Below are 12,668 nucleotides of genomic sequence, written 5' to 3'. Positions count from 1 at the left end.
GTAAGATTGTATGCCCACCAATGGTTATTGTTAAGAACACCATATTGGAAAAGGATGTCGGTGATAAGGTGACATTTGTGCGTTCCAGTATGTATTCACATATGATGGATAATTTCATTTTATAGATTCGTCTCGCGATTTATCCTAGGGGTTCTGCAATTAGTTTTGTAATTAGCTTATGTTTAGTCCTCCTAATGAGTATCCGAACATCCGATATGACAGGGCTAAAGTTTAGCCCACTCCTCCCAAACACCCCCTAAATATATGACACTTCGGACAAATAAATCAGTTCGTTTAAAACCAATTAGCTTGTTCCAAATGACATATTTTGTAACATGGGTAGTATGTGAGATTAACGGTCAAAGTGTAGTTTTGAAGAGTGCACTACTAGTGCCTTACATTTTGAAAAGAAGGGAGTATATGTCTCTATGGGATTGGACACAATATAATGAAGTTTGGAGTACACTGATTGTATTGCTCATGGATCACTTCCCAAAGCATTGCCACTCGCCTACACATAGGTACACGGTGATACAAGTGACACAAAGCTGGAGAGCAGTGAAGCCAAGACTTCCGCCTAACACAAACTTTATTCTAACACAATCTACGGGGACGCCTGAGCCTTGTTGATTAGACTTTGGGCAGATTTTCGCCCCCCATAGGTACATATATTTTATTATAAGGTATATGTACGTATATTTAGGAGGATCATAGAGAGTGCTTACTCTTGAGTTCGAACATTACTTATGTCCATGACATCTTGCCTTGCCATATACTCTTGTTCGGAGGGAAGTAAAAAAGACCGGCGCGGCAGTTTAAATCACCGTTGCTTTGCATGCGTCAAGCATTATTAGATCAATCTCAGTAGCATGGCGCACATTGTTTGAAATTTCATCTAACTGTAATTTCAGTAAAATCTGCTCCACCAGAGCAAGTACTTTCAGTTTAAGCCTGTCTGGGCAGACACCTTGATTCTTTTTTTTGAAAGATAGACACCTTGCTTCAGCCAGTCAAGAGCTCGTGCTTACTCTGTTCAGGAGTGCTCGTGTATCTTACTGTCATTTCCACACAACACTGCCCAATACACGCGCCCAACAAAGGCATACCACGCACCGTCTAGCATTGAACAAGCATCCCAATGAAATAAAACATGAATCCACATGATCAAACTACGAATCATACATGTAGTGAAGTTGGGAGTATATCAGGTGCAAATGCACAAGTTTTGGATTCTGAGGCCCTAATACAAAAACTCAACGAGCTACTTACTAGCTACTGGCTAGGCAGTCTTACAGTGCGGAGAAAAGAATTGCCTCTGTGCAACAAACATCCTCTGTTAATCACGTGAATTCCCTCATCCTTACCATACAATGATACAACTAAAAAAATCAATTCTACATAAGAAAAAAAATTAGTTGCTACATACAATTGATGTACACGAACATATACCATCTACAAAACGAGAAACAAACTATTTCTCAATACCCTGCTGCAAGTACTGAATCAAGTCATACCCTGCAGTAGTCCACTTGTTGTAAGCATCAACACATGTTCGTACCATGAAGTTAGCGGCTTCACGCTCATTCATCTCTGGATGAAACCGCTTCCGAAGATTATTGATAGGATCTCCCCTGCTAAAGCAAGGAAGCCCACTGTCCACCATCAGATTGACTGTACTTAAAATCCCATTCATGTGCCTCCTAGCTGCTAGGTATCCTTTGACGCACAATCTGGAATGGCAATACTCAAATCAGAACATCATAATGTATATACCAATAAAAAACGGTAAACTGCTAGTGAAAGAATTTTTCACAGCGGAGAATCAACTTATAAATAGTCTGAACCACATTTCAGAAACTACTGATCAGTTGGTTCCTATCACGAATGTTTGCTCTTCAGTTCTTGCACGGATGTTGATCAGCAATTGCTAACAAATTGAAGGGAGTGCAATCTGAAGTCCTTGGAGGAATTGGTTTGATCAAACTATTATCAGCACTGAGGTTATTTTGTCTGCCAACCATATGAGTTCATAACAATCTAGTAGGAACAACTAAGGTCATGCTTTTACCACCATAAATTAACGATGAAGGCTAGGATGCATTTTGTAAAATAAAAAGTTTAGCAACCCTTTCCTTCTCCTTAAATTTTCTCTAGATCCCTTGTTCTCACACATTCTGATACTAAAACTGGATGGTGGCAGAAGTGTACCAGTGTGCAATATATGCCTACCTGAGAAACTGGATCCATGTATCACTCTTCATAGTTCCAGATGGATCCAGCAGTTGTGTCATCTCGTGGCTTAGCTTGAAATGTGCACTCTCAAACCCCATGTTACCTCCAGGTGAAATCTCCAAAATAAAACCAAAATCAATATGAACTAATCTCCCCTGGCTGCATAAACAAGGTGATGGTTAAGATGCAAATTCTAGATTTAACCATTCATTTTGAAGAGCTGAGTACGGCATACTTATCAAAGAGAAGATTGCCATTATGCCGATCCTTTGGTTGAAGAAGTAAGCTAGCAACAGCATATCCAGCACTACTGATCATAAACTTTTCACGAGCAGCTTCGAAAGAAGGTGAACCTACAGGACCAAAGTCTTGCTGAAATATCTCTAGTAAACCACCATCAGTTGTTTCACCCATTTGATTTCTACTCCGAGTATTTGGGACCACCTGCAGCAGCCTTGGATTAATAGTAGAAACCAAGAAACCAATAACCATTGGGCATAAAGGAATATTCTAACATATCAACAAAAGCAAAGGAACACACACTATCTAAAGGAATGCAAATAGGAACTCTGTTGACTTAACTCACAGCTAAAGCAATCCACCTCACATTTGAGTGAAAACAAAAGGTAATTAAACACATAATTTTCACTTGGTGATTCTGCAGTCCATATAGTTTTACTTTCTTTGTTTTTAAAAAAAAGGAACAGTTGCAAACATATGTTCACCTCAATTATGCCTCGCCCTGGTCCAGTAGGCAAAACACCGTACGGAAATAGATACAGGTTTAATCCGACAGCTTGAAATACATCCCTCAATAGAGAAATAACTTGCAGCGCCAGCACATCTTGTCTACAGTCATCACCAACCTGTCATATCACAGAAACCAGCTTGTGTTTAGCATAGTGGATGAGTTACTACTAATCTAGCTAAATGAAGAAATAGGACAGAAACACTACAGTTCGGACAGCAACTTTTTCTTTACCGAATTAACTTTTGGTGCCTTTAAATAGTGAAATGTGACTAACTTATCTGGTCAACTATAACGCAGGTAAGCTTACAGTCCTAAACTCCATCAGCGCTGCAAGAAGCGCGACAATGCCATCCTGGCGCCCACAACAGCAACAGGAGATTAGCTCTTCATTATTGTAGTTTGTTAGGATCTTAGCTTGTGGGATAAGTTAGTTCAGTTTATTGGCTAGTTTGTTAGATCGGATTGCTAGGCGCCAACTCTATGTCAAAGCTTTGGCTATCAAGCTAATCTAGCAGATAGAACCCCATTTCCATCTAGCTGTTCAGAGCCTCTAATGAGAGCGGCCACACTCCATCTTTCTGCTAATCCCAACCAATCCACTAGCCATATCTTAAGGATTACTGACTCCTATATGATTAAAAGGTACACGGAGTAAAGTTCTTTTTCCTCAAATATGCAAGAGGACAGCACATCATTGTATTAGAGAAAATTAAGAAGCAAAGGTTGTTTGTGCATACTAACTGTAAAGGAAAATTATATTTACCTTAAAAATGCAAGCCTGTGGTTTTACATCATTTGGGTCCCCATCACGGTCAACAACATTAAAAGTAATCATTATTGGAACTTTCGCAGCAGACTGGAGAGGAGTACCACTGTCCAGCTGTATACCCCTTACAAACTTGTTTGTCGCAGTAGGTAGGTAGAGGTCATCACCTGGAATCGAAATCTTCTCCAGTTCCCTGCATGAAAGTTTAAAAGTACATAAAAGTAAGTTCTCAATTCTTATTTTTCGAAACATTACAATAACTCTCTAGAATTACCTTCTTATACCCGCTCTCCGCTCTTCCTTAGGAAGAGGGAAAAGAACACCAGAAATAGAGGTGACCTTATCAAAGAAATCAAACTCTCTTTCGAACATGTTACGAGCCTCCGGAGTGAAACTCTCAATAATTTTGTCCTTAACAGCAGGAAGCAAGGATTGGAATGCACTGCCCTGAAAAAAAAAATGAAACATGAACTTACACTTGTGACCACCAAAGCTTGGAAACAAAATCATATGATAGATGCAATCAAATAAATTGCTGCAAACGTCATTATAAACAGCAAACATTAACTGTGACAAATTATGATCCCTCGGCATCAAGAACTTGGCGTTCGGAACAAGGTTCAGGCAACCTTTTGAAACTTTCAACAACAACATAGCCTTTCACTCCCAAGCAAGTTGGGGTAGGCTAGAGTTGCACCTTTTGAAACTTTGACTATCAATAACTTTTAAACTACAGTCTGAAAGCATGAAAAATATGTGTAGATTTTTCTTGAATATTACATTAATAACATCATAACAACATATCTTATATTCTTATGCAATCACCTCTTTGTGGTACAATTATGCATTCAACTTGTCCTTCTTGCACTAGATTATCATGAAAAGAAATCCCAAAAGAGGTTATGCAATAGCATATAAAGTGTTGTATCACCCTTTGAAATTTCAACTTCACACTAAAAATTTACTCAAAGAAGCAAAAATTTTTTTGCTGGGAACAGTAATTAGTAACACTTATCATTTCTTATCTTGTTTATTTTGATCTATCACTAGCCAGAATTTTCTCATTGGTCCCTCTTCACATAGAGCGAATATGAAATAGAATTGTACACAGACACAAATTAAATTTAAATTCTTTTTTCAACATATCATATTTTCCCTTTAAACACAATTTGCCTACCACAACCCTGAGCATAATATGAATTTAGACGAGAAAACATCAAAACAGTACATATAAGTATGCATGATTAATCAATAATATACCATGCAACTTGTGTGTTTATTCTCACCCACTAAGTTACATTATTCACTCTATGTTTTAAACCTCTTTCTCCGTATCCGCAATAACATTGCATTAATTGTTCAAGCCCATCATTTATGGAACACTACATCAAGAATGATGGAATTAATTCAATTTGTTTAGGCTCAAATAATCTTTGACTGGTTAGGTATTGGTAACCATCACCAAGAAGGCAATGACACTCGAGCAAAATTATGGGGCATCAAACATTATTAATGAATCTTTAGAAAAAGACCACAGTGGAGAAAAACAGTACTTCTTTGCTAATGCATATTCTGATACAAAAAAAAAGACAGATTGGAGAATCTAGCTATAAAAAAAAACTTTATAAAGATGAAACCTTTTGAGCAGCCGCATCTTTCTCAGATTCATCAACGTATTCTCCCTGCATTTCAAGTTCCAAGACCAAAAAAACTCAGTGAAAGAATTTCACATGAGGGATAAGTTACAGAATAGAAACAAATTAAAGGATTTTTTTTTTGTGTGTCTGTGTGTGTGTGTGTGTTGGGGGGGGGGGGGGATCTAAATAAATTTCACCTGCAGATGCCATATTAAGATATGAGCAAATATATTACTTCTTTGAGTAGCTCCAAGCAAGTACCCTTCAACAAGTTTCTGATAAAGTCAAAAGGCAGGAAAAAATGAGATGCATGCATCAAATTATTTAAGAAAATAATATGGCTTTTATAATCAGCATTGATGACAGAAACACGCATATCACTGAAAGAATTCTCACCCCTTCATCATATCTGAGAGATTGCACCAACTGTGGCATGAAAAAGGTAACAGTCTCAGGTGGGTAAGTCTCCAAGACACGAAGGACATATGCCATAACACGCGGATGTCCTTTATAAGGAGGAGTAAGAAACTCCAATGCCTGTGTAACAGAACATGGAGCCCAGTGTGGTAGTTGCTGTAACAGCACTGAATTTTCATCTACTGCCTTTGGAGTAATGAAAAAAGGTAATGCTTCGGGAATTGTACGAAGCTCCAGTAACCGTGTCTATAAAGGAAAAAAATGATAAATTATATCAACATCAGCCAGCTTATCAATGAAGGAAAGCAGCAATTAGAAAGATTTCAAATATGCATAATAAGTCACTCAAACTCAGTAACCAATCACATAACCCAATCGAAATGGATGTTGCCAAAACTCACTAGTATATTCCTACAGGATTATATCAAATCTCTACACACACAGGATGAAACATGATGCGAAGCAAAGATATTATGAAAGAGAACTTGTGAAGAAGAAAAAAGAAACCTACTAGCAATATAATATAAAAGGTAGCTATAGGAAAGAAGAACCATACTTGTACCAACTGAGTGATCTCGGATTGCATTGTTGTATTTGTGGGAAACCTCAAAGGCATAGAGAGAGCAATTCGAGGATCAACAGCAAAAGCAGTTCTAACATGATCAATCCATTTATCTGAGCTGATTTTACCACGAAATGTCGTCGTATCTCTGGCCACACATAACATGAGACACATGTGAATTCGAACTCAATAGGACCCATAGAAACAAAAGGTAGAATGAAACTCAAGGTAGCATAGTTACTTTGTATTTACTGGTTGTGCCCAGACTTCAAGCCTGTCTGCCTCAGTCTGAGAAAGTGTCACAAGTAATTGCTTACGCTTTTCCCTTGCAGTTGCATAGTTGTCAACACAGCCCCAGACAGGGTGGATCTGATCTGCCTGCAACCAAAGAAAAATGACAGGGGAGAGAAGTTTAAATTTTCAAAACATTTATAGAGATGCGTGGAGAAGAGAGGCATTTTTTATTCTCTGAATTGGGGAAGAGGTCAGAGAAATTAATGGGGAACAAAAGTGTTGTTCAGTCATACCGTATTATGTTCACCTTCACGTCCCTGCGACTTCAAAGCAGAATCAACAGGACTGCCGCTGCGCTCATTTTGTAGAAAATGGACAAATACTGACACTGACTGGGCCTCTTTCTGAGCATATGCTTTGTTTTGAGATTCATACCACTCAGGCGCATATGAAAACCATCCCAAAGCAGCACTGAAAAGACGGGCAAAGAAAAGTACATCAGGAAAGCACAAAACAAAAAAGATACAAACTTGCAGCTGAAACAAGCATAAAAAATCAAAATAGTAAATAACAAAACATTATAGTATGCATATAACAAAACATTGAAACCTAATGGATATAATTATATAAGGACACAGAAACAATGCAGTGAAGTAAATTTTACCGGTATACCCTGTCCTCTAACAACTGAAGCCCCATATTACATTTCTGTAAGTTAGATTGAGACTGGCATGAACAAAACTTCAATCCAAGGAGCATCGCGGTAAAGAAAGTGCCGGTAGCAGCAGGATGGTGAGAAAAATGAGCTGGAGACTTCATTGTTCCTTGTAGCATCCGACCTAGAAGTAGAAGTTGTTCAATGCTATCATGCCGAACCACCTGCCAGAATAGCATTTGTATAAGGATGCAAAGGTCCAGATTATAAAGACAGATGAAAGATGTTTAAACACCGCAACAAGAGAAAGTAACTTAGATAGGTACCAATCCAAACATACATCTCTGACAGGAAAATAGTACTATATTGCTGTTCAGAATATTGTGGAGCATTGCAGGTTAACTCTTATTTGAAGAAACAATGCAAGTTGGTTTCTTTCATTCCACAGGTGCAAAACATTTAATAGGGATTATGTGAGTTTCTTATCATTAGTAATAAAGATGATTTCAAGACAAATAGTACGAAACAAATAGGTATCCATATATAAACATATTCTAAATTTAGCCAATTTATTATGAATCTACTTATTAAATATCAGATTCAGATTGAATCTAAATGCACACCCGACAGGAGAATTCAGACAGACAGGCAAACAGAAGTTCTAGACAATGAAACAACCTTTAATAAGTGATGGATAACAGAGATAAAATGTGGACAACTCAGGAAAAAATATTATATTATTTGCTTTTCTTTTCATGTATGATATCCCATAATTCCACAGTCCAAAAGATCATATGAAACACGCTTAATAGAAGCAGTCTTGTATAGATCACAATGCCCTATTTATTTTCTTCAGTGCAAAACCTTCCGTGCTCCACACTAATATGCAACTACAAATGGAACATGCTCAGATAACACAGAAAAAAGGAGAAATTAAGACAAGTTCAACAGATGTTATGTAAGAACAAATGAAGATGCACTGCATGCACGCTGGTACCATTAGTAAGAAATAGTAGCAATTCATAACATAAATGAAGAAAAGGTGAGATTATACCTCAAAACGATCGATAAAGAAGCCAAGCCAGAGTCTATGAGCTATTATTGCTTCGACTGGATCCTTTTCTGGTGGTGCCTCAGGCTCACCAGGGATAAGATGTGGCCTCAATTTTGCATCTGGGCCACAGTAATTCATATCTGATGCAAACAATCCACGCTTTGTATCTATGGTCCACAACCATGCATCAACAAGTTCTGCAAGCACAAGAGGACCTAAAGAAGGTGCAGCTGACACTAGCCATGTCCAGATATAGATTCCAGTCTCCATTGCATCAGGGGTAGAAATATAAGCAGGACACCAACATAGAAGCCGTATAAGCTGAGAAAATCCTTCCAGATTTGCTCTAGAATCAGACATCTACATGTCACAATATAGGAAAGTACAATTAAATCCAGAATTAAGGAAAAACAGGCCACTTAGATGCAAAAGTGACTTACCATATGATCAAGAAGTAATGCTGTAGCCTGAGAACATGTTTCACGAAATTGTGAATTATCTATTGGTTGTTTCTCCGCCGCAACAACAAAGTTCTGAAGAAGACTAACAAACTTGGATACAAAAACTTCATCAAATGACTGATGGGGCTGTGCAGACTGCATACCAGGAGGAGCCATACCCATGTTTACGCCTCCCATAGTACTGAATAGCCTTCTCATACCAGCAATCTCGCCAGCATGGTTGCATTTCACAGTTGCACTTACTACTGCAGTAGAGAGTACTTCCAGACTGAAGTCAGGTGCTTCTTTTTTGGCTCCTGATGCTGCTGCTGCAGAGTCCATAACTGCAGGAACATTGGCCGTCCTAATGCCGTTCCAATCATTCTTTCCACTACAAATACGTATCTCAGATAAAAGTGAGACAACATCTGCTGTATGCTGTGTTCTTTGTACTCCGCTTGGCTTGCAAAAATTTTCCTAGGCAATGCAATTAAAACCCTCATCAATAGTGTATCAGGCATTGGATGGAAAAAGAGTGAGACTAGTTGCAAGTATGAACTTCTCATGCCAGCACGAAAATGCCAGTGGCATAAGTTTGCGCTATAAACATTTAAAAGAAAGGCTGACTCAGAATTCCTGGTGGAAAATATAGAACCAAAAAACAATAAGGCAATTTCTTCAATCATTTTTGTTCAGTGATACTCTTTAGATGTGTATATCATTTGACACAACTGATGTCAACAATAGACATCTTTTGATAATAAACAATGGGATAATGAGCTACTGAACTGATGCAGTGACACACCACTTACAGTAGTCCGATGTCACTTGAGAAAGGTTTTCACTTTTCAGTACTTCTTCCTTACCTTTTCTGGCAGTAATACTGACAGTTATTTTATCCCATGAAGACTTTTTTCCATTTAGTAATTGCATGGGATGTGAAACCCATATGCAATAACCAAAAAGACAAAGCACAAACTTCAGATATTATTCATGTACAATGTTCAAGCAAAAAATGGCCAAATGCTAAACGTTGTGGCAAGTTATTTTGATTCAGAAAAATTAATTTCATAAATGTCTACTGATACAAGCTAATCCAAAGGAAATAGTTTCCCTCGACATGTCAGATCCAACAAAGATAATCTATGTCTGGTAACTGCCCCCACAGCAATAAAAAAATCCTTACCACATACCAAAAACTTCCACTTGTTTATTACTGAATGTAGTATGAACTCTTGAAGATTAAACAGAAAGAAAAAGAAAACAGCCAGGAAAATGTTTCTTTTCTCAAACAACGCAGGAGAACTTCTTAATGAAGTCGTACAAAATGTTATGCATGCATGCACAATCAAAAGAGTTATTCAAAGTAGCAGCAGAACATGATTAATGAGCACAATTAAAGAAGAAAATAAACTGTTCAAAACGAAGTTAAAAACATACAATAAAGGAAATCCAATAAAGGAAAAAAAAGATCTACATGATCAATCGGCAACAGAAACATTGGCAGGACAGTGACCGTCTACTAGGAAATAAAGCACAGCCTCAGACAAACTCAGAACAATGTTGCTGGGAACAAAAGGCAGACTGAATAAGATTATATTCACTAAACCTGTATAAGGCCTTGAGTGGTACACGGAGCATATGAAAGAGCACTTGTTAACCATTCCCTAGCTATCTTTTGATATAGTGATCGTACAGTTGCAACCCAAGCAGGATCGCTGACTGGGCCAGAAGTCAACTCATTGTGAACAGAAATAAGAAGTAAATCCAAGCATGAAGAGTTCCAGAGGACCTGAAATGCAGAATATAAGTGTACATCAATGTGTCTCAAATCAATGATATTAAAACACGACAAGCCAAATAAAAGGTACCTGCGGGAACTTTTCCTTCAGCTGTGTTAACAGCTTAACACTCACATCACGAACATGCTCATCCCTCTGAGACATGCTCTTTATGAGGAAGCAAGCATGAACAGAAAGAACTGATTCTCTAACATCAGCTCCTTCACCTATGTCGGATATGCGATCCTCCTGGCCACAAAATTAAAAGATATAATCAATTTGCGCAGCTAGCAGTACCAGTTTATTGTTAGCTCTAAGATGTATCTCAATAAATGAATACAGTGCACAAGCAATGAATGGATGATGGAATATCTCCAGGTTAAACGGAGCAGGCACAAAGAAATTTCATGGTGCAAACAAGATCCAAAAAAGATTGCGCTTATGGAACACTAGATGCAAGTTAATAGTCAGTGCCCCATTAATATTGCTTAAAGGAAAAGTAAAACACCTCTTCATCAGTGGATGAGGCATTTTCTTGTGAGGCACAATTTCTTTATTTCAGATCAACAGAAGTAACAATTTGAACGTGTTCAGTATATCCTTTTGCTATCACACATTTCCTAACAACTTGATAGCTCAATAAGAATCCTCAATTTTAACAGGTGTCCAATGCAAAAGGAAATATGAGCAGCAACTAAAAGCTATCAGACAGAGCAATGACCTTAAGTGTAGCGTTTTTACATACAAATTAAATTCAACAGAAAACGACAGAGTACATAGTTAAACACAATGGTGAGCAGGACTTCCAGTCATATTTCAAAGTAAATGATGGGACACAGGATAGTTTATCACATGCCAAAGATTTTCCAAAAGATTGCTCAAGTGAGGAGTGTACCAGCCATGACAATACTGTTTCAAAAGCTCTATGCACGACTGCCGTCAAACACTGAGATACTGCTGGTGTCAAGTTTGGAGTGAGCAGATATTCAAATACACAGCTGAATGCACTATTTGATGTATTCAATGTAGATGTAGCTGAAAGTATGCCACCATTGCAACTAAAACGCAGTATCTCTAGGAAAGCAACAGCAAGGAGGTACGTAGCTTTTACTCCTGAAATGAAAGTAAACAAGGATTAATGGAATACATCAACAAAATTTCATCTGCCTATTATACCAATTAAAGAATCCTAGAAATATGTTAATACCAACAACCCAGTCTAGTTCTAACAAGGGAAATTAATGGACAAAAGAATATCTTTTGCTTCCCATTTTGTTTCCAAAAATAGCAGGTTTTTCCTGTATAAGCTGTTCCCCAACGAAATTCATTTCTACAGAACAACATGCAACAGATAAAACTCATCAGGCATATTGAAAAATCTGAAGCTGAGGGAACATAGCCTATTTAGTTGCATGACTGTTTACATATACCAGAAAGACTGAAGTTTACAGACCTTATACAGAACATTATAACTAAGGACCTACAGCACAATATACTTTGGTTATACACATCAATGTATTTTATTGGAGAGCAATATTTTTTCCCCAGAATACCAACCAAATAAGCTGTGAAGCATTCATTAGAGGATAAACACTGACCTGAAATAGTACTCATAGCCGCTACCTCAACTCGACCTCCCAAAGCAGCAGAAAGTGCAGTTCTCTGCCCAACAGCAGAATTTTCATTACCACTACCACGACGACTACCTGGGTTGTGTAGAGCATTTAGCTCTAGCTCATCTTCAAGCCATTTCACTGAACTGACAACCTGAAATCAGGAAAGCGTACAGGATGTAAACACCATATAAATCACAGCAAGAATAGTACTAGCTATTTGCACATAGTGATCAACAATGGATTATTAATCACAATTACTACTATATAAAAAGAGGGAAAACTAAGAATTGACAATCCAAGAATCCTGATCAACTGTTATGGTAAACATCAAAGGCTTTAGCAGATCCAAAAGGGGGTGACCGAAGTAAAGCTGAACAAGATGAAATAACATCTAAGGGCCTGTTTGGATGGACTAAAAGTGGAGGACTAAAGTTTAGCCCTAGGTGTGATAATGGGCTAACATGAAACTAATGGGATCTAACCACCAATTAGCCACTATCTGTGCAATTAGGGGGTGTTTGGA

General features: G+C 37.9%; 1 protein-coding gene across 2 annotated transcripts in view; it reads right to left on the bottom strand.

The window, feature by feature from the left end:
• Positions 1-1,139: 1,139 nt before the first annotated feature.
• Positions 1,140-12,668, bottom strand: part of LOC101759858 (phosphatidylinositol 4-kinase alpha 1) — a 17,039-nt gene continuing 5,510 nt past the window's right edge. The window contains exons 8-26 of one of the 2 annotated variants that reach the window (XM_012842710.2): positions 12,128-12,296; positions 11,425-11,642; positions 10,620-10,778; positions 10,358-10,540; positions 8,749-9,225; positions 8,309-8,668; positions 7,264-7,478; positions 6,893-7,070; positions 6,607-6,743; positions 6,360-6,513; positions 5,783-6,049; positions 5,584-5,661; positions 5,387-5,431; positions 4,024-4,196; positions 3,747-3,942; positions 2,958-3,098; positions 2,468-2,676; positions 2,230-2,391; positions 1,140-1,730 (exon numbers count right to left, since the gene is read on the bottom strand). In XM_012842710.2, the coding sequence (XP_012698164.1) occupies positions 1,472-1,730; positions 2,230-2,391; positions 2,468-2,676; positions 2,958-3,098; positions 3,747-3,942; positions 4,024-4,196; positions 5,387-5,431; positions 5,584-5,661; positions 5,783-6,049; positions 6,360-6,513; positions 6,607-6,743; positions 6,893-7,070; positions 7,264-7,478; positions 8,309-8,668; positions 8,749-9,225; positions 10,358-10,540; positions 10,620-10,778; positions 11,425-11,642; positions 12,128-12,296 (3,780 nt within the window). In that variant the 3' untranslated portion in view covers positions 1,140-1,471. Of the gene's footprint in view, positions 1,731-2,229; positions 2,392-2,467; positions 2,677-2,957; positions 3,099-3,257; positions 3,336-3,746; positions 3,943-4,023; positions 4,197-5,386; positions 5,432-5,583; positions 5,662-5,782; positions 6,050-6,359; positions 6,514-6,606; positions 6,744-6,892; positions 7,071-7,263; positions 7,479-8,308; positions 8,669-8,748; positions 9,226-10,357; positions 10,541-10,619; positions 10,779-11,424; positions 11,643-12,127; positions 12,297-12,668 lie in introns of those variants that run through there. The other variant, XM_022823371.1, reaches the window with a different exon arrangement.

This window comes from Setaria italica, chromosome IX (genome assembly GCF_000263155.2).
Source record: "Setaria italica strain Yugu1 chromosome IX, Setaria_italica_v2.0, whole genome shotgun sequence".
In the NCBI taxonomy this organism is placed as follows: domain Eukaryota; kingdom Viridiplantae; phylum Streptophyta; class Magnoliopsida; order Poales; family Poaceae; genus Setaria; species Setaria italica.
Note: the sequence above shows the minus strand (reverse complement) of the source record. Positions and strands in the feature narration are given on the sequence as shown.